At 39.1% G+C, this 21,480-nt stretch overlaps 1 protein-coding gene across 6 annotated transcripts in view; it reads left to right on the top strand.

The window, feature by feature from the left end:
* Positions 1 to 21,480, top strand: part of NKAIN2 (sodium/potassium transporting ATPase interacting 2) — a 959,061-nt gene that overhangs the window by 923,927 nt on the left and 13,654 nt on the right. For all 6 annotated transcript variants that reach the window (XR_002126191.1, XR_002126192.1, XR_002126193.1 and 3 more), the window contains one exon: positions 8,388 to 8,448. Coding sequence is in view for 3 of the 6 variants with exons in the window: in XM_019662136.1 (XP_019517681.1) it covers positions 8,388 to 8,448 (61 nt within the window). In the remaining 3 variants the exon portion in view is untranslated. The remainder of the gene's footprint in view (positions 1 to 8,387; positions 8,449 to 21,480) is intronic.

Here is a 21,480-nt window from a genome sequence, read left to right as displayed (position 1 = left end):
TTTAGCATCTTTTTTAATATTAGTTATTTTTGCCACTAGTATTCCAATATAATTCCCCTACTCCCTTCAGAAGAATCTAGCCTTGTATTCTCACTGTCATCATTGGAATATCACATTTCCTCTAATGAAATACACTGAAAATTTTTAGTCTTGTCTATTAATGATGACACACCTGAAATGGGTTAATTTATTTTTCATGTGTTTTACTTGTACAATTAATTTTACTCTAGCTTTTCTATTATCTCTGAGAAAATCTATGCTATCTGTATCAATTGCCCTCCAAAAAATTATGTACTTATTTTGTTGAAAATGTTTTGGCAGCAATATTGATTGTTCATGTTTTACAGAACATTTTAAATTACACTTTCAAATGCTTCATTATAAATAAATTAGAGCCCCTATTATATGTGACATATATACAATCTTAATGTTAGCTTTACTCCTAAAATAGTAGGGTGTTGTTGACAGGTTGCTTTTTACATTTCCCCATTTTTAATTGAGATATATTTCATATACGCGGTCTGACAATTAAGTTTGTGAACTTGTTGCGATGATGTTGTTAGCCTTTTTTGATATCAATGGGATTATTCATTATGAATTTGTACCAACTGGACAAACAGTTAACCAAGTTTACTATTTCGAAGTGCTGAAAGGCTGCATGAAAAAGTTAGACGACCTGAACTTTTCGCCAAGAATTTATGGCTCTTGCATCACGACAATGCACCAGCTCACAGGCACTGTCTATGAGGGAGTTTTTAGGCAGTAAACAAATTACTGTATTGGAACACCCTCCCTACTCACCTGATCTGGCCCCCAATCTTTACCCAAAGATAAAGGAAATATTTCAAGGAAGACATTTTGATGACATTCAGGACATCAAGGGTAATACGACAACGGCTCTGGTGGCCATTCCAGAAAAAGAGTGTCAAAACTGCTTTGAAGGGTGGACTAGGCAGTGGCATTGGTGCATAGCTTCCCAAGGGGAGTACTTCAAAAAGGTGACCATAGTGATATTCAGCAATGAGGTGTGTAGCACTTTTTCTAGGATGAGTTTGTGAACTTAATTGTCCTGTCTCGTATAACATTGTATTAGTGTTAGGTGTACATCATAATGCCAGTTATTTTCAATGAACGGTTTTGGTTAAGGGCTCCCATTATGGCTCCTACCTCAAAAACTGAAGGCATCTTATGGCAGTTCTATTGCACTAGGTCAGCCATTTCTTTTATCACCTCCCAACTACTGTATGTATAGAATGGTTGAATTACTGCTCTCAGGTACAATTTTTTAAATGAATCTGATCTTTAAACTCTGACAGAAGTATTAACCATGAATGACATTTGAATTTTATTGGTTGTCTTTCACCCTGCCTGAATATCTTCTGCTCTGCCAACTTTACTAAAACATTACTGGAACTCAGGTAACTTTTTGGTAATTTAGCACTGAAGAAATCTACCAGTTTTCTAGACCTATTTACAATGGGAAATACTGGGTAAGCCACTGTTGGTATTTGGTTCAGTCCATTTTCCAGCCTTAAGTAAATAATACAAGTTCACATGTACATCTACTTTTATTTATTCTTTTAAAAAGTGTTTAATACGGTCATGCTTAATGATGCGACACAACACCTAAAGGCAGGTACTGGATATGCTTCTGATCCTCTGAAAAGCTTTTCTGACCCAGTAGGCTGTGAATGGTCACAACGGCCCTGAAGGCAATCCTCCATGAGTGAGTGCAGGTTGATAACTGCACCGGGATGATTCGTAGCAAAGACAATTTGCAACACACTCCCTAATAGTCCAGCCAGCGGAATAATACGGGATAAGAATTATCTGGTGGACAACAGAGATGATACACATAAAAAGTTTTTCATATGAAAGACCTTCATTAGTAATACTGATATAATCATATTGGAATCCTTCACTGAAGCCATCTCCAATTATATAAATGGAATAAGATACAAAAGAGCAAGTAAGATATTTGCAACTGAAAAGTATATTCAATGAGGGCATAATATCCTTCTGTTCAAATTCATATTACAAAAAGCATGGGCTTATAGCATCTCAATTATGAATTCAGAACAAAAATAGATGATTTAATTTAAATGAATCAGAGAACTAATTTATTTGAGAATGAGATAATTAAAGATAAAAAAAAAATACTGTTTGCCAGCACCAGTCTCCACTTCCAGTCAAAAAGAAAAAGTGTTGAATAATGATTCTATATTGTATCAACATCAAAAACTGTTGTGGACTTGTATTTGGTCTAAGGGCTCGGAATTAAAATGTGTCTTTGTATTTAAGAAAGCAAGTATCTCCACCTTATTTAAATATATTTGGAAATTTAAAAATTATAACACCAAAGGTTCTTAACATAAATAATAGTACCCTACAATGTATTATTTTTAAATGAAACTTTTTACCTGAGATAATTATAGATCAGAAGCAATTGTATGAAATAATACAGAAAGATCCTATATACCCTTTACCCAGTTTCCCCCAATGGAATCATCTTGCAAAGCCAAGTACAGTATCAATATCAAGATCCCAACATTGATGCCATCAAGTGCAGATCAGTTCCATCACCACAAGGATCCCTCATGCTGCCTTTTTATGGCCACACCCACTTCCCTGTGACCCCCACACTCCCAATCCCTGAAAACCACTAATCTGTTCTTGATGTGTATGATTCTGTCATGTCGCAGATGCTATATACATGGAATTACACAGTATATAACCTTTTTGGATTGGCTCTTTCCACTAGGCATAATAATTCTATGGAAATTCATGTAGGTCGTCGCATATATCAATAGTCCCTTTCTTTTATTGCTGAGTAGTATTCCATGGTGCAGATATACCACTGTTTGTTTAGTCATTCACTGAAGGACATCTGGCTTGTTCTAGTTTTGGGCTGTTATGGATAGACCTGCTATAAACATTAGTGTACATGTTTTTGTGTGAACATGTCTTCACTTCTCTGGGATAAACGACCAGGCGTGCAACTGCTGGATCTTACTGCAGTTGTATGTTTAGTTCTTAAGAAACCTCCAAACTGTTTTTCAGAATAGCTGCACATAAATATTTTACTCTTTCTGCTTTCAAGATTTGTGTCTCTGGTTTTCAAATTTTGACTATTATGAATCTTGGTGTGAATTTCTTTGAGTTCATCCTGTTTGGGTTCCACTCAACTTCTTGAATATATGTGGGTTAGGTCCTTTGTCAAATGTAGGAAGTTTTCGTTTTCTTCCAGTATTTTTTCAGCACTTCTCTCTTTTTAGTTTCCTTTCAGAATTCCAATGACACAAATGTTAGGTGTATTATTATAGTCCCATGGTCCCTGAGGATCTACGTTCAACATTTTTTAATCTACTTTTTTTCTTTCTTGCCCATATTGGGTTATTTCTGTTGTTCTATTTACAAGCTCACTGACTCCTTCCTCTCTCTCTTCCATTCTACAGTTTTTTGTTTTGTTTTGTTATTGCATTTTATTTTTAGTTCTAAATTTTTAATTTGGTCCTTCCTTATGTCTTCTATTTCTTTGCTGAGACTATTTTTTCATTTGTTTTCAAGTGTGTTCGTAATTGCTTATTAAAGCATTTTTGTTAAAGCTACTGTAAAATATTGGCCAGATAATTCTAATATCTCTGTCACCCAGCTCTGTGTTAGCTTCCATTGATTTTCTTTTTTCATTCAGGTTGAGATCCTCATCATTATTGGTATGATGAGCAATTTTAAATTGAAACACGGACATTTTGGATATTATGTTATGAAGCCCTAGCTCTTTCATAAGCCTTCTGTTTTAGCTGGCCTCCTCTGACACCACGTTAGCAGGGGAAGAAGAGATACTGACTCATTACTAGTGGGGGTTAGAAGTCCGGGTCCCCCGCTCAGACTCTATTAAAACCCAAAGAGGGAGGGGCTTCTCATTAAGGCTGGGAGGCCATGGAAGTTCCTGCTCTGTACTCAGCCTTCACTGACACCTCTGTAGCAAGGAGGGGCAGCAGTGCCTTGTTGCTGCTTCCTGGTGGCTTCATCTGACACAACAGGGGCAGGGGACTGGCCTCATTACTGTGGGGCCTTGGTGAAAATTCTCCACTAGACCCCCTCTGACACCACCCCGCTTGGGAAGGAAGAGGTGCCTCCTTACTACAGAGTGAAGCTAGGTGTCTAAATTCCCAGTGTGGTCTCTCCCAACTCTAGGGAGGCCGACTTCCTCTTCCTGGCAAGGATGAAGGTCCGGGATCCCTGCCTGACTTCTCAGACAGCACAACCTGGCCAGGAGGAAAGTCCTGGCTCATAATATTTGCTGCTCTGTTTAGAGAGCGGGGCTACAGTTTTTGTTTGTTAGTTTGTTTGTTTCCTGTGGTGTTGGCTAAACAAGAGCTATTATTGGCTTAAAGATTTTTTTTCTCTTCCTGGGTTGTCCCCTTCCCAGTCCTTTGGCTAGAGAGAGCAGGCTTTTGTTGGGGTTCTTTTCTGTGTCCATTGGCATTTCTGGGTTGTGGGCTTCTTTAGCTCCAAGTCTGATATATATGAGACAAAAGAAAAATAGAGTACTCATTCCCATGTCCTTCCTTGGGCCCCAAGATTCTTAGCCAGTCTCCCTTCTTTCTGCGTTTTGCAGTCTTCCTATGTTTGTGACACATATAATATCCAAGACTGTGAGCTGTACATAGAAGGAGGTTTTGGAAAAGTACATCCATGCCAGCTTCCTAGAAACAGAAGTCCAAAGGATTGTATTTTAAACACAAGGTTGTTACACTTTCAGTTACTACAATTGAATCTTTTTAAATACTTACCAAAAGGCTTTGCTTTCCTCTTATCTATTAGCTTCTAAGTGAATTTCTGGGACATACCATCATAATTTGGTTTGTAGATATAAAAAAGAATTTTAACCTGATTTAGTTATATAGACAAAATATAATTTCCTTTCAGCCAGTAATGATATCAAGATAATATATAATTCCCTATCAGGTGAATTAGAAGTGAACAAATCATATTAGATGTATCAAGGTGAAAAGATGAATAAAGATAAACACATTTAGGCTTAGCTCTGCTCTCAATGCCAAAGACTGACACAACTGGAATATTTTAGGGTTTTATAAGTGGATAATTATATGTTTGCCTAGTACGATATCACTGGTATCTTTTATGATTATTTTACCCATCTTTAAATAAGAAACAAAATAAAATAATTGTATTTTAATTCCAAGCACTCATATCTGCTATGGCAGTCACTGTTCTCTGCTTTAGGCACCATCACTCCCCTTCACGTGCCCAAACTCCTCTAAACTGAAGCCGTTTGCTCCTTCCTGAACATAACTTACGTCTTTCCCAGAGCTTCTCTGAGCTCTGCTTGGAAGAGGTACTCTCCTTTCAGCAAACTACCAAAGCTTACTACTGGCATGGATGCCGAGACTAAAAGTGGTAGGAAATGAGGCTAGAAAGGGAGCTAAGTATCACGTTAGGAAGGATTTGTGTTCCATAAAAAATTTTGTGCTTTTCAGTAGTCACTTGATACACATTCAGTTTTCTTCCTTCCTCCTGATGCTTATCTCAATCTACTTAGAATTACAATTATATGTGTATTCTTGCTACAAGATTGCAAATTCCTTTAGGATAGGATTGTATCTAAAACAGTAGCTTGAGCAGGGGGTAATTTTGCCTTTTAAGACACGTATGGCAATGTCTGCTGACATTTTTTATTGCCTCAGTTGTCAGCTGTCTTGATGGTAGGACGTTACCAGTTAAACATCCTATAATGCAAAACAGACCCCACAAAAAAGATTGTTCAACCCGAAATGTCAGTGGTGTCGCGGTTGAGAAATCCTGGCTTAGTTCATCTTTGCAGCCCAGGTAGCAATTAGCAGAGTTGCACATTATAGGAGGCATTCAATTGTTACAAAGAATTTGAAACCCCTTCTCTATGGGTAAATATTATAAATTGCTATGAGGGAGTAAAAATTAAATTATAAATGTATGTGGTATAGGAAAGTGAGAAGATAACAGAGGTTTATGAATCTTGATTAATTTGGGGGAAACAAATTTCCATTTGTATTTAGAAGTAACCAGTTTAAAAGCTGAAGTTCTCTTAATCAGCAAGCTTTGGTAATGAAATGCAGCAGGATTCACTTTTATATCAAAGGAGCTCCCCTGATAGTTAAAGAATGCAACCGAATACAATTAAAAGATCGCCAGTAAGCAGAACACAGTGCCTTCGCTGCATTCTGGGAGAGCAGTGCAGTTAATAATCTAGAATCTAGTGACACCTTAATGAGAAATTTCAACTTATTCACCCTGAATCTCAGAATTTATTCATGCTCTTTACCTAGATTTTTATTTCCAAAGTAATGAAGTGATGAGTAAGAATCAAAAGAAAAGTTTGTGAGTAGGTAAAAATTGCTTTATAGATAATCCAACTAACAAGTATTTAAAAGGAAAAGGAAAAGATAAGCTATTGATAAATCTATAGCATTAAGCCCTGGATGGTAAGGACTTCATGTGGGGGAAGGAGGGGAAACTACAGACATTACCCAGAGGATTTAAAAACCCGTGCCTCTTTACCTACCCACAAGCAGATTCAAGTACCAGTGACAAAGTACTCATAGGACTGGGTCACTCAGCAATTAGGGCATTTTCGTGGGTCCTGGTGGATAAAAGATTAAGAAGTGTTAAGTATAGTCCAATTTTCTGGTACCCATGAAAATTCTCAAATCACCATTTGATTTTGTTTGGTCAAGTCAAAATCTTTGCTAAAGCCAAATAGGGAATCCTGGTTTTGAATTGTACTATGTACTCTAAAAATAAGTACAAGAAATACTGATGCTTCTATTATTTAAGGAAATAGTTCTTACTATCCCTTTTTTATTGCCAATAGCAACATATAATTCAAGACAAAAAATGCTGACTTGGGGATTTTTTTTTCTAAGATATATTTTTAAAAAAAACTTATTCTGGTAACATAGCATCTGTGGCATCCTTATTTAACGTTCTATCATGTGTACTGGCTCAGATACTACATTTGGGAGTGGGAGGGCAGGGGGTACACATTCCCTCTCATCTGGGATCTGAAAACAAAAGCCCTTGAAGAACATGTTGCACAGGTATTCTTTCCCATCCATTCCTCCTCCAAGCTGGGTCCCTGCTTCTGTGCCAGGATAACCACCACTTCATTCGATGCCAGTTCTCTTAGGAAGAGAGCTAGAATCTGCCAGAACATGCTTTCTTCCTGAAATCCTAAGTAGATATTTTCTGAAGTTCCTTCTCACTTGGACCCTGCTTTGTCTCCAAATAGTTCTGTGTTCATTAAGGACCTAGCAGTGTCCCCTGTGACTTCAAAGATTCCATTCACATCTTCCAGGAAGACCGCTGTCGGCTAATGAAAAACAGCGTCATTAGGCTCATTGCAGCAGCTCCTTGTGCCCTGTGTCTAAGCTTCCTGATGGAAGATTGCCTCCTTTCCTTCCCCACACCAAATACTGTCCTGTAAAGTCAGTGCTCGGCCAGGTCAATGCCTTCCTAAAGTGTCGCCATGAATAACCTTCATCACTGTTCTGAGGACATATTTTTACAAATTCACCCAAGCTAGATTCTTTTGGGGAACAATTTTTCTACTTAACAGGAAATTAACTGGTTTGCTTCCTTCCAGCAGCACTCATAATTTAACTAAATAAATATTACACTGATAGGAAGGAATACAAAGCACTAAATCTGAAGGCATAGATATCCAAGGACTTTGCTATGTTCCTTTCCGGATACCAATTTCAGTGAGTGAAGACTTCCCTGACCATAGGGACCTTTCTGTAGCATGTTTCAAAAAGATGATGCGATGTGTGCAATCCCAAACTCAATGTGTTGTGATACTCCTTACCTACAGGCGTCCACCCCATGGCTTCTCTGTGACATATCATCCTAATTATACCTGGTATTCCCTGGTTCTTTTCACAGGCCTAAAAGAGAAGTCTTTTTACTTACAAAGGGTTTCTACAACATACCATGGAATCTCCTGATAGTTTTCCCTCAAAGCATGTTTATGATAGTGGCATAGTAAATTAGAAGTTGGTGGGCACAAATGCAAGCATGATCGCATTAATGAACGGCCATAACTCTTGTTTTCTTTTCCTGCACCTAAAATAACTTGTTTTAAATTCGCTGGTAATTAACAAATCATACACATAAATACAGGTCAGAGAAGAACGGAGGGAAATATTTATAAGGTAGATAGACATCACCTGAATCTAGAATCCACATTGAGTTGAGATCCAGTCTGATGAGCCCTTTGGAACTTTGGCTCTAATCATAAATTTCCTGCCTTGGAAAAGTCACTCCCCCAGGAAGGTTCAGTTGTGTTGCCTTTGCCTCATGTCTAAAGCATCTTTGTTTTGTTTCAGCTGGCAGGGTTCATCTACGCCTGTTATGTTGTGAAATGTATAACTGAAGAAGAGGACAGCTGTAAGTATTAAAGCTCTATTCTGTTTCTTTCAAGTTCACAGCATCTTCTTACTGCCTTCTACCCAGCCTTCCTAGTTCCCAGACAATAATTAGAACAGAGAATAAAGTGTTTTCATAAAAGTAAACAGCTTTTGAAAAAAAGTGGGAAGCACCCATTTTGAAAACACATTTCTTTCATTTCATTGAAAGGTACTTTTAAGATCTATTCTTCTTGTAACAATTCTAATAAGGGATATAGAGAGGAAACTGGAAGCGGAAGTAATTTTAAAATATTGTCAACTTGACTGTTCTCTTTTTATAAACCATTTATTAGCTATTGATAAGTGATCAGTTTCACCTAGGACTACAAATCTTAATCAACAATTTGCAATTGTTTCTAAAATTCTAACAAGAATTGACTTCAGAATAATTCAAGAAATCTGTCTTCAGGAAACCGAACGTTCCTATGTCCTTTTGGTTCCTACTCTTTGATACAAATGGCTAGAACTCTATGTCAGGGTCTCAGCACTGAGTCCTATTGCTTGATCCAGAGTTGAGACGGTGGTACCCTCCTACAAGCCTCTAAGTGGCTCCATGGTCCTCTGCTCTTCTAAAAGTGACAGGTAGAATAATTCACTTCTCCCTTGCATCCTGAGCATCTGAAATAGGAGAACTGGAAAAAGTATTCCTTTTCTCTCTGAGTACTATCATGGATACTTGCCCATGAAGCTATATTTACTCTAAAGAAAAATTCGAGTTGGGAATCACTTGTTTTATTTCCAAAAATATTCATATTGATTGGGATTTTGAGAAAATGAGGAAAAAGATGAGAAACCACTGCTCTGTTGCAGGATGATTTGAGGAAAAAATTCCAAAGAGAGATATGTGTTTCTTTTTCAATTTCCAATCATACTAGAAAGGAGGAGGCAGAATCAGTGCTTAATTTAGAGGGAGAACTTTTTCATTCATACTAATACATGATGTAAAAGCAGGAATACATGATATATAGTTTATGTTATTTTGTGTGTAAAAGGAAATGATGATCCTTTCATTAAAAAAGCATTTATAAAACACTTTTCAAGGTACCAAGTGCTCTGTTAGGCTTTGGAGATTTTAAGATAGTAACACAGAATCTTTTACATCTAGGAATTTACCATCTAGTAGGGAAAAACAAACATGTGCACAAATAAGTATGATAAAACTCTCTGGAGTATATAGTGGGGGGAGATTGGAAAGGAACCAGGAAAGTCTTCATAGAGAAAGATAATTTTGAGCTTTGTCTTGGGAGATGAATAGTGGGAAGGTGAATAGGGGAGCTGATAATAAACGTAAGATGATCCCTGGCAAAAGGTGAAAAAGGCATGTCACAGCCAGCCATGTTGTGGGCAGAGGAAGCCAGGTTAACATGACTGAATCATATCTGGTGCTAGAGATGGGCACCCAGAAAAGACCGGAAAACAGAGCATAGGTGGAACAGTAGAAAAATGGATATGACAGAGTAAAGAATTTGGAATTTATTTTGTATAGCGTGGTAGCAAATAATTGGCAGGTACTTTATAAAAATGAAATAGCATAACCACAATTGTACTTTTTAAAACTACATTTGTATACATTGGTACCAGTATGAAGGAAAGGCATTCGGGTGAGGGAACAGCTTAGGAGAAGGAAGACTAGTGAGGCACCATGAAAATGGCTGAGATACGAGACAATGAGGGTCTGGGCTAAGACCAGTCTTGGAGCTGGAGAGAATAGATGTGATATGAGACATGTTAAAACAAAATGATTAATGGGATATGGATGGATGCTGTATAAGGGACAAGGAAAAAAACTGATAGATGCCTGGGTTTTTGGTATCAGTGAATAGGCACATGGAAATGTCACTTGAGGAAAGTAGAATGGGATGTGACAATTGGTACAGTTTGAACAGGTTGCAGTTGAAGTGCCTAATAAATATTTAAGAGAAGACATCTAGTAAGCACTTGTTTTATGCACAAAAGATGTATTCAAAGATTAGGAAGGGTAATAAATACATGGATTTTTAAATGTACAGACTCCTCAAACTATGTAAGTTCCCTCAGATATTACCATTCAATGTTTATGTGCCAAATCCATGATGAAAGGGAAGGTGTACAGGTTAAATTTCATATGGGAATTGAACTTTCCTTGGACTATAATGACTGGCTTCATTTCACAATGATGTCAGTGCATTTTTTATCGTCACAAAATACTGACACACCAAGTCTCCTAGACAGATAATAAATATCTTTCCAATATGGTGCCTCCCAAAGGGGATCCCAGAAATGCTAGTTCCATAAGTTATACTGCTCAAAAAAGATCCCAAAGCCAAGGAAGTTTGACACTGAAAATTTGTAATGCACATTTACATGTTCACATCTCTGAGAGTACGGCAATAAAGATGTTCAATTTTTCCTTATCCACAGTTTTGTTTTAACCATGTTACTTTGGGTGAGGTATAGTGGGGCCAAACACAAATCAAAAAGAGCAACCAAAAATGGTTTTGCCATCTTATTATACTCACATTTCCCTGGGGAAAATACTTCATGCCACCCAGGAAGCACCAGCGTTGGTCACAGGCACAGAGAGAGAGAGAGAGAGAGAGAGAGAGAGAGCAAGCGCGAGCGTGAGCGAGTGCAGAATTGTGGCAAGCACCTTTATTGTGGTTTCTTTCCATCTAAAGAAATGGGCGAGGCAAGGTAAGCAGGCTTAGTATTGGCTGGCTAAGTTTGAAAGTGGCACCCTGTGAATTCATATTCACTGTGACTGTTAGTGTGGTTTGGAACTATCTAAAGTCTCCAGATATTTTAGGTGAGCTAGAGTTTACTTGGTAACAGTCAGTGGTCACTTCATAAATGTTAAGGCATCAATTATAGAAATCGAAAGTATAGTTAATATCCAAACAGTTGAACACAGAGCCCTTTTTCATAAGAAACCTTAATATTCCAGAGAATTGGAATTCCAGAGAACTCATTTTAGGGAATTTTGCCCTAGATCAAGATTTGGCCAAAGCCATGTAAATCCAAGCCATTATTAATCCAAAATACAAGCTGACTTCTCACAGGCAAGTTTATCATTTTAGTCTTTTTTGCTTGTGAGAAGATATGAATTACTTTTTATTTTTATATTCAAATAGACGACCGATACTTACCTTAGACTTTCAGGGGACTAAATAGCCTGGAGGAGATTTAGGCTAATTCTTCATTCAATTAGATTCATTTACTTGTGGTCATTCACATGTGCACAGACAATTAATGAGTATTTGTTGAGTACAATGCTTTGGATTAATATTTGCCATGCATTATTATTATCTTAGCCCCTTGTCTGTATGTTCGCCTCCTGACACTGCTTAGAACATATGACTTCCAGTGCTCAAAAGTAAAAAAGTTTTAAAATTTCTAATTTTTGGTAATTATATCATAAAGGAAATTATTTTGATCTTTTAAAAGCATACTAGCTTGATGAAAGTCAAACACACACACACACACACACACACACACACACAGATGCTCTCAGAAAGTAAGCCCTGATGTACGGCATACGGGAGAAGTTGAACGTCTGCGTAAACAGGGACTGGATCTCTGTGTGTCTGTTCTTACCTGCTGTGAATTTGGAATGAAGCATCCTGATAGGAGTGTCATGCAAGAGGGGGTTCTAGCAACCTGTCTGCCAAATTATTTAAGATTCTATTCCTATGAGCTTCCAGAGGAATAGAGGGTGGTTTTGGCTCTGTAACTATGCTGAGAAGGGACTGTGGAGATAAGACCCCAATTATAGCAACTGGAAAATTAAAGTATTCTCGATGTCAATATGAAGCTGACCAGCTATGCGCTCAGTTTTGACACATCAGTTCTCAGCAGCAAGTGTAGCCAGGGAGCCTCAGAGGCAGAAACCTCTGGGAGCTGTAGAAAGGGTTCGGGCTCCAGGAGCCAAGACTCAGACTTGGACTCCACAAAATAGCCATCAATCATCGTTGAACCAGAGGGAGTTAGACTGCAGGCACATCAAATGCCTGAGAATTGTGTTTTCCTTATTCCTCCTTTTAAGCAATATCTCATTTGCTTTCCTAGAGCCTTGTCTGATTAATATTTATATTGACATTTTAATGCAAAGTTGTTGTTGTTGTTTGCTATGAAAAAGCCTGGACCTTGAGGTTCACATCGCTGACCCTTGCGTTATCTACGCCAGAGCCACAGCTTGACAGGCTGGCTTGCTGTGCAAATTCACAGGACACCACTGCCATCTACTGTGCCTCCCAGGAGATAACAACCACCCTGGGAGCAGACATGTCAAACAGGAAGGTGCAGACACTCCTGCCACCCCCCCCCCCCCCCCACCCCGTCTATTAGCTGCCTAGGGCTGCAATAACAAAATACAACAACTTGGCAGCTTAAACGACAGCAGTTTATTTTCGCACAGTTCTTAAGGCTAGAAGTCCAAGATTAAGGTGTTGGCAGGTTTGGTTTCTTCTCAAGCCTCTTTCTTTGGCTTGCAGGCAACTGACTTTTTATTTTGTCCCCACATGGCCTGTCTTCTCTGTGGGTGCGTGCCTTTGATGGCTCTTTTTCTGCTTACAAGGACAGCAGACCTGTTGAATTAGAGCCCCACACGACTGGCCTTATTCAACATCAGTTATCTCTTTAAAGGCCCCATCTCCAAGTACAATGACATGGGGAGAAGGGGATAGGCCTCCAAAACACACACCCCAACACACACACACACACACACACACACACACACACACACACACACACGCCATGTGGCTCCTGCATATTTGAAAATACCTACAGGACACAGAGTGGAGCTTGCTTTGACTCACTGGCCCATGAAACGCCTGTGGGTAAAAGGCTGCAGGCTGCAATGCTACCCGCCTCCTTGGCCTCCAGGCTCCCTGCCTCCAGACAGGAGTATCCGATCAGCACCTCCTGCTATGGGGCAAGGTGATCTGCCTTCAGATGAGTAGCTCCTCGCCAGAAAACAAGCTGGGACCCTGCTCCAGAGGGTGTTGTGCCTGGACATGTGAAGCCTATTTGAGTGGGGCAACCATCGCACCATACTTTGATATATTTGTTTGTGAAAAGGCAGCAATGTGTCATAGGCAAAAAGGCCTTCTCCAGGAGAGCAGACACCCCTTGCTGAGCTGTCTTTGTGGCTGGCTCTTCACTGCACCATCTGTTGCCGGCCATGCTGAATTTTCCTTATTACCTTCAGTATTTTCTACTCCCTTCTACTTGTTCACTCTTACAATATTTTGTGAAAGAAAGAAAATGTTCCGAGACTCCGGGTCTGGCGCAGCTTTTGTCATATATGTAGCCCTTCTCTCAGTCAATCCTCTCTCAATCTTCTGCACCATTGCTGGATGTCCACCTGCAGTGACAGAACTAAAATGAACTTACATCTCTGCTTCATTAGCATTGTTACATGGGACAATTAAAAGGAAGACATGCAGCCATGGAAAATATCACTAATCGATGATAGAAAAAACATCATCATATGATTTCTCAGTTTTTATTTTGTTGTCTTATAAAACTTTTCTTTACTAGTTAAGCAAAAACTAAATATTGACCCTCTAAAAAGGTGTCCATTTTTCTAAGTAGACACTATCTTTTCTAAAAGCAATTCCATGTATTTGCAAGTGTTATTAAATATTCAGACCATTTGGAGAAAGTTATGGAATGTCATTTAAAAATATGTGCTACAGGAACTTACATTGAAAAAATATTTAAAAATGAATTCTAGATGTTTAAACTTACAGATGCATATATGCATGAACCCACCAACCAAGCACAAGTTCATAAAATCCTGTCCTGAATGCTTCAGAATCAACGGGCCTTGGGATAAAAGTCACAATTGATTTATAGAACCTTTCATTTGAAAAGCAAACCACAGGAAATTATTCACTTCTCTGAAGCTAATAATTTTCTGTTATTTTTGTTTGATTTTTCTTCTCAGGCCTGCTGACCTGAGCTTCTGTGTATTGAACCCCATTCTGTGTTTTGATCATTTTTCCGGTTTGTCAGGATCACTGAGTTTGGATGCAATTCTTTCAGCACAATCATACACTTTCCCACCTATGGGGGAGGCTGGAGGAGGAAGCAGGGAGGAGTATTCCACCATTTAAAAAAAGTTGTTTCTTCTGGTTTATAAAGGAATGTACATTGACTACAGAATGTATAGAAAATATAAATTAAAACAAATAGAATGACCCCACAATGCTGAATTCTGGTTCTCAGTTAACATTTTGGCATATTATATATCTCCCAGTTTCCCTTCCTTCCATCCTTCCTTTTTTCCTTCCTTCTTTCCTTCCTCTATCTATCTATCTATCTATCTATCTATCTATCTATCTATCTATCTACTTACCTACCATTCTTTCTATCTGGTTGTTAGGGCCATATTATACATCTGTTTGGTAACCTGCACTTTCTTTGATGTTATTTATAAATCACTCTACAAACATAACCTAATTAGCACTTCACAAAAGGTGCCAAGTTCTTGTGTGTCAGATTGACAGGTAGAATTATGAGAATGATGTGTCTATTTTACTTTTCAAATATCATATTCAAACAATTAAATGAAAGTTTAGTATGTTGTTGTTTTATCATCTCTTTATAACATTTGTTTTATAATTCTGAAGTTGATTGAGTGAAATAATCTTGTCCATATCTGCCATCTTCACACGAAAACAAAGCTTTCCATTTCTTTCCCCAGTCACTGAACAGAATTATTACATGTTATTAGAGCCCAAAGACCCAGACTTTGAATGCTGCTAATCTCCAGCGATACTCTATAGAACCATAGTGGGACCAGGGTAGAAGGTGTCACCTTGCTTCTTCCCCAACTCCCAAAGCACAGGAGCTCAGCATTTATTTAATTTAATGACTTTTCATTCTGCTTCAGAATTCTTTTGAACTGAGAATACTGAAACATTTAAAATGATGGAAAACTACTGCCTACAGCTCTATTTCAACACCTTAATTTTATAGATCCATAAGATTAAATGATGTGTCCAAGGCCACTGAGCTCATTCATGAACTTTTGACACCAATGCAACACATACTGTACTCCTTCAGGGTAAGACAGTATTAGGGGATGCCACTGGGGACCACACCTACACTGACCACTATCATGTTCCCAGCATCTAACATATCCCCAACCTAGAGCAGGACTCTACAAGTATCTGGGAGATCAATGAATCAATCAGTCAGCTCTCCACAAACATTTCCTGGACTATATGGAAACTTCTAAGGAAATGTGATATTTCCTTAGACCCCAGTTTATTCTAAGTAAATGAATAACCAATTAGAATAAAGCATCTTTTGTCATTTTCTAAACAGACAAAAAGGCAAAACAAAACTGTGCTGTCATATGTAAAAGTAAAATAATAAATGACCGACACCTGAAACAAATGCCTATAAGTGCATAAGCCTCTTGTCAATCATATGCAAATTCCTATTAGTGACAACAGCATTCCCTTACAGTGAGACATACAATTTTTCATCGAGTCTTCCAAAATTAACACTGGTCTCTTTCAGCCTACTGTTTAATTCCTCCCTCTTGTGGTCACTGAGAAAATATGTGAGCTTTACTTTTAAATTTGAGTTTGATTCTTCAATAGTTACTTCTAATGTTCTTCCCTTTCTCATAATTTCTCCATTATACTATACTGCTTTGCGCACGCACACACACACACACACATACACACACACACACACTCACACACACACACACGCACACACACACATACACATGCACACTATGATCATTTAAAAATAAATCTTAATGCTTCCAATTCAAAAAACAGGGGAAAGAAATTGATTCATCCCTATCCTTTGTTGATTCAAAATAATCAGGATCTTGTTTCTAATTTTCATATATGTCCTGCCAAAGCGTGAGGTCCTTGTTTCTAAAGAATCAATGTTGAGGTGACAATATTCAGACAAGCAAAGGAGGACCTTTAATTGGGGTGTAATAAAGGAGGTGTTTTATTCAGAACACTAAAGTTATCCATTAGGTGAGTAATATCCAAGTTGTTTTAATCAGCCTCAATAGGAAAGAAAGCCAGAGTATGTGAGTGGAGAGAGAAGTAGTGACATTCACAGAAATGACTAAAAGAAAAATCTTTTGATTATTCTTCGATACCCAGTGCACCTGTAATGGTGGTTCTGTATTTGTTTCCCTACCATCTCTCGATCCTCGTGTTGGTGATGACATGAGAAAGAAAGCAGCTAAGTGGAAGAAAGATAGATAGGATGCTTTTCGGACCATAATGTAGACATACATGCTCACAAAATAAAGTTGCTGTGTCCCTTAGTCCCACCTCGAAAGAACAAATGAAAGCAAGACAAAGTGCTGGCATAGGAAACAGAACTCTAAAAGCCCTCGGAAGCCGAGGCATGCAGAGAAAGAACTTTCAAAGTTAGTCTTTTGATAAATGATGCTGGCAGGGGTGCCCACTTCATTATGTCCAGTTGTGCTTTGGTTTTGGAAGTGGCATCTAATGGAAACAGAAGGCTGGGATTAGCTATTTCCCTTTTAACAGCAGGAAGACTAAAAAACACTGCATCTCTAAGGATGGCCACCAGGTATGCGGAACTAAAACATCTGAGCATAGCAGCCTTACATGCAGCTCTGAAAGAAAGCCTTGTAAATAATCGAGCATTAGGACAAACCCTCAATCCTATGTGACATTTAAATGAGGCTGTTCTAACAGCGGGAACTCGGGGAGGCCTCCTCGAGGATTGGTTGGCATTGTGTGGCAGGGACAGAAGGAGAAACAAACTTGAGGCTCACAGGAGGTGAGGTTTGTTTAAATAATAGAAAGTAATTAGGCTGAAGACAAAAATCAGCAATGGCATTTTATAATTACAATTAATTTAAAGGTTAATTTCCTTTGGTGCTAAAATCTTATTTAAAACATTTACCAGGAAAGGAAATTAGGATGTTACTATCAAGAGGCATAGAGTGCTTCTGGGAATCCACGCCTATTATCACTTGAAATTAGGTTAGGTCCAAAGTGGGAATTTCAATTCATTCCTTTGTATAATAGATGGTGGTCAGGGCTGAGAGTCAGCAGGGTTGGCTGGGGCAGGCAGTGCAACATTTGCATTTTTGGTTTGTTGGTTTATAGGATTAATTGCAAATGTTTCCAACAAAGGACCCTCGTTTATACATGAACAATCCTGACACAAAAAGAAAATTGGATATGGATTGCTGCCTTTGTAACTAATGAAGTTGATGTTAAAGGGATTCCCAAAAGCAGAGCGGCAAAGGAAGCACATAGTCACACATCCATACACCCACATCCCTGAACTAAATTGAATGGGGAGACAATATTTCTGTGGGCTCCAAACCTGTCAATCCTACTCCCCTCACCCAAACCCCTCTGTTTTCCATCACTCTGTTTTCCAATTGGGAATTGTCATGTCTCAGGCTCCAAATGCCATATATATGTATATATCCCCTTCAGCAGACCATTTCCCTGTAAACTTGACTTGTAGAATCAATGCCTAATAGTAGTGACAGCCGGAGGGAAATTAACTGCTCTGTACTCGTTTGCTCCGTTCCCTGTGCCTTTGCAGGTCTGCTCGTTTTAAATATTTTATCAATACCACTGGTATATAAACCAATTCCAGAAATAAGGAATTGTGCAGCACCATAGTGCTAGGAACAACACTGTCAACCACCTCCTTTCATCCCCTAATTTTACAGGTGAGGTCAAATTGAGACATGGTCAAATTGACTAGCTCCAAATCAATCCGTCATGTAGAGACAGAACTGGGAGCAGAACTTAAGTTTCCTGATTCTAAGGATACTTTCCACCTCACTCCACCGTGATTCTCGAGGTAGATTCTTTCAACACATATTTCTCGAGTAACCGCTCTCTGTTCTGGAAGGCTGTGTTAGTCGCGAGGGGTGAGGCAGGGAACCAAACAAATCCTGCCTTTGCTTTCATGGTGCTTTCAATCCAGCTCATTTCACACAATGAATTACACTAATGGTCTGACAAAGAGAGTAGGGGTGCTGTGAGAATGCACCCCAGGGGCATCTTGCCCCGTTAAGAAGACTAGGAAATTCTTCCCTGAGGAAGTGATGTTTCAGCAGAAACCTGAAAAATAAATCAGAGGGATATGTAGAATTTAGCAAAAATGGATGTGCCTTTTTTTAAAGAGGACTACATTTTCGATGTATATTCACCAAATGTGCACCATAATTTACACAGGATTAAGCATTTTAAATGAGCTTGATATAGCAAATCTAGTTTCAACTTTCCCAAATATCAATAAAAATGTCAGAGCAACCACGGGACAGTCTCTTCCCTGAAACTGCAACTGTCATCCTGAAAAACATGATTAATTCAGGCTGAGGAGCTTTGTGATTTTACTTTCTGGAAACGGCAAAATGATGCAGAGATTATGTTAACACGAATTTCAAGCCAAGGAATATTTCTATATTGGATCATTATAGCATGCATGCTTTGTTTTTTATTTCCCTGATATACCCATTGTGTGCCCACACCCAGTTAAAATCACTGCATTTAAATGGGCTATGCATTCTAAATATACTCTGGATATCAGTTGAGAAGACATGCCATCATGTCTAACCAGCTCACCTATAGCTTGTAATAACTGCTCTCAATTTCAACTGAAACGCATGCTCTATATAATTGAAAGCAATTGTAACAGAGAACAAAACAAACACTGGTGAATCTAATCCATCCAAACGGCATGGCACAAAGTGAGCCCAGGCACATTGGAGGTGAAGTTGGCTTAGTTAGTTTATCGCATTCTGCACGATTCTCCACATCTATCAGAAGTAGTAAAGATACCTGGATACATAATTTTCTGATCCTAGCTTCACAAATTCTTGACCTTCTCGGCCCTTAACACCCTCATCACCACTCACTTCATCTGCCGTCCTTGATTTCCTTCATCAAGAAGGCTAAGTTGGATTGCTTTTATTATGGAGAAAGGAGGCTTCTCCAAAATCACCAGTTCCAAAATTCTCTGCCTGACTGTAACTCCTGTCTTTTCTCCCACCTTGTCCTCTAGTCTTCCTCCTGGAGAAGCTTTTCTTCATCCTTATTTAGGAGTTCCCCTCTATTGGAACCTTTGTCTCTTTGGATCGTTCCAGCTGTCATCCAGTTCCAGGATTAGTAATGGTGTTGCTATTCTCACTAGCACCCTTGGTTTTCTTCCTTGCTTGCACTTCTATCATGCTTGGATTTTCAAGACCCATGCCTGATAAAGCTCAGATTCAGTTTGTCCACTTCTGATCCTGGGTTGCTGCACAGTACTGGAGAAGTCTCTACACACAGCCGTATGCTCTCTCCCGCTCACAATGCTTTCATTTCTCTGCTGTTGACAATGCTTCCAGGACCTGTTCCAAACCTTTCCAAGCTCCTTAAGCCTAGTACTCAAACCTGAGGAAATCAGTACTATCAAACATAAAATCCTTTATTTTTTCCCCTAGAACCTTAACAACTCTCTACATCAGCAATTATCCTTTTGCCTCCTTGCAACCCTGCCCAAATCTGAGAGGAAAAATTAAGCTTTCCCTCTCCAAAGTAATCCCTCCGCCAAGCCCTGACCTCATCTCCTCTTCCTAACCAGGAAGATGAGCTCTCAATGTCTGTATTATTACCCCTCCATTGAATAGTTCCTTTGCCTACATCTGTGTCGAAGCCTCATAGACCACAAACCAGGCTGGCTTCAGCCTCTCTCTGTCCTTTTGGATAATATGCAAGGTGATTTCCAAAAGTATTTGAAATGTGGGAACTCAGTTCTATGTAGCCTTTTAATATAAAATATCTTTCCTTTTTTTTTTCTACATGTCACACACACTACTCACGTTGCTTGTCAGACCACAGTTAACCAACTAAGTGGGCCGTGGAAGGTTTTCCATAGACTTACCTCAGTTCTTCTCAGCTTTTGCTGATGGCTTCTATGCTTATGTCATTCCATACAAAACTCTAGTAAATTATAGTGCAAAGTTCTCATCCTCTCAGGAAAGAACCTAAGTATGCATTTTAAAGCATAGTTCAAGTCATTCTCTTTGTATAAATCCCTTTCAAAAAGAGAGGAGATCCCAAATCCATCTGTAGTGTACCTTTAATATACATGCCTCTAAGTATCACACACATACGATTGTCTCAATAACCCTATGAAGTTGGAATTGTGTTATCATCGCCACCTTGTGGAGGAAGAAATTTGTGACCTGTTTACGGGTAAGATGCTGGTAAGAAGTGAAGGCACAACCTGAGCCCAGGTCTTCTAACTCTAAAGCCCTCAGTCTTTACGCTGCTTCACAGCTTCCCTGGGATGTATCCAGCAGTGTTTTATATTATTAGAAGACTATTAGATGGCAAGATCCCGGTCTCAGCAGAAAACCAGCATGGATTTCTTCAAATCTCATCTAAGGTATTACCCTCACTAAGAACTAGCAGAAATTGACAAGAGCAAAAAGACAAAACAGTTTATCCAGTGGGACTTATATTTCATTTTTTAATAAGTTTTTAGAACCAAAAGCTTACAGTGATTACTCAAACTATCTCTAAACAAAGATTTCATTTGTTTTTTATGATACCATTGTGGCGATGGCTTTTTGCTTTCATTGTTTAGCATATGTAAATGGGTTACCAAGCTTAAAATACTGAAGACCTGGGGCCGGCCGAGTGGCGTGTTGGTTAAGAGTTGGCTTCGGATGCCAGTTCTGAGCAGCAGTACCCCGGTTCGGATCCCACATGAGGGCCAGTGACGCTGCGCCCTCTACAGCTAAGATGGTGAACAACAGCTCAACCTGGAGCTGGGCTGCCAGCTGCCATGAGTCATAGGCGATGGCATAGGCTGCAGTGGAGCTGCAGTGGGCTGCCGTGAGCAACTGTGAGTGGCTGGCAGCCAGCGGGAGCTTCCAAGAGCCACAGTGAGTGGCCGTCTAGTGGCTGGCGACCGATCTGCCTCATCTGGGAAGAGCGCAATGATAATACCAACATGGGCCAGTGAAGCGACGTCCTCCACAACTAGACTGAAGAACAAAAGG

The sequence above is a fragment of the Hipposideros armiger genome, unplaced genomic scaffold (genome assembly GCF_001890085.2).
Source record: "Hipposideros armiger isolate ML-2016 unplaced genomic scaffold, ASM189008v1 scaffold_367, whole genome shotgun sequence".
NCBI lineage: Eukaryota > Metazoa > Chordata > Mammalia > Chiroptera > Hipposideridae > Hipposideros > Hipposideros armiger.
Note: the sequence above shows the minus strand (reverse complement) of the source record. Positions and strands in the feature narration are given on the sequence as shown.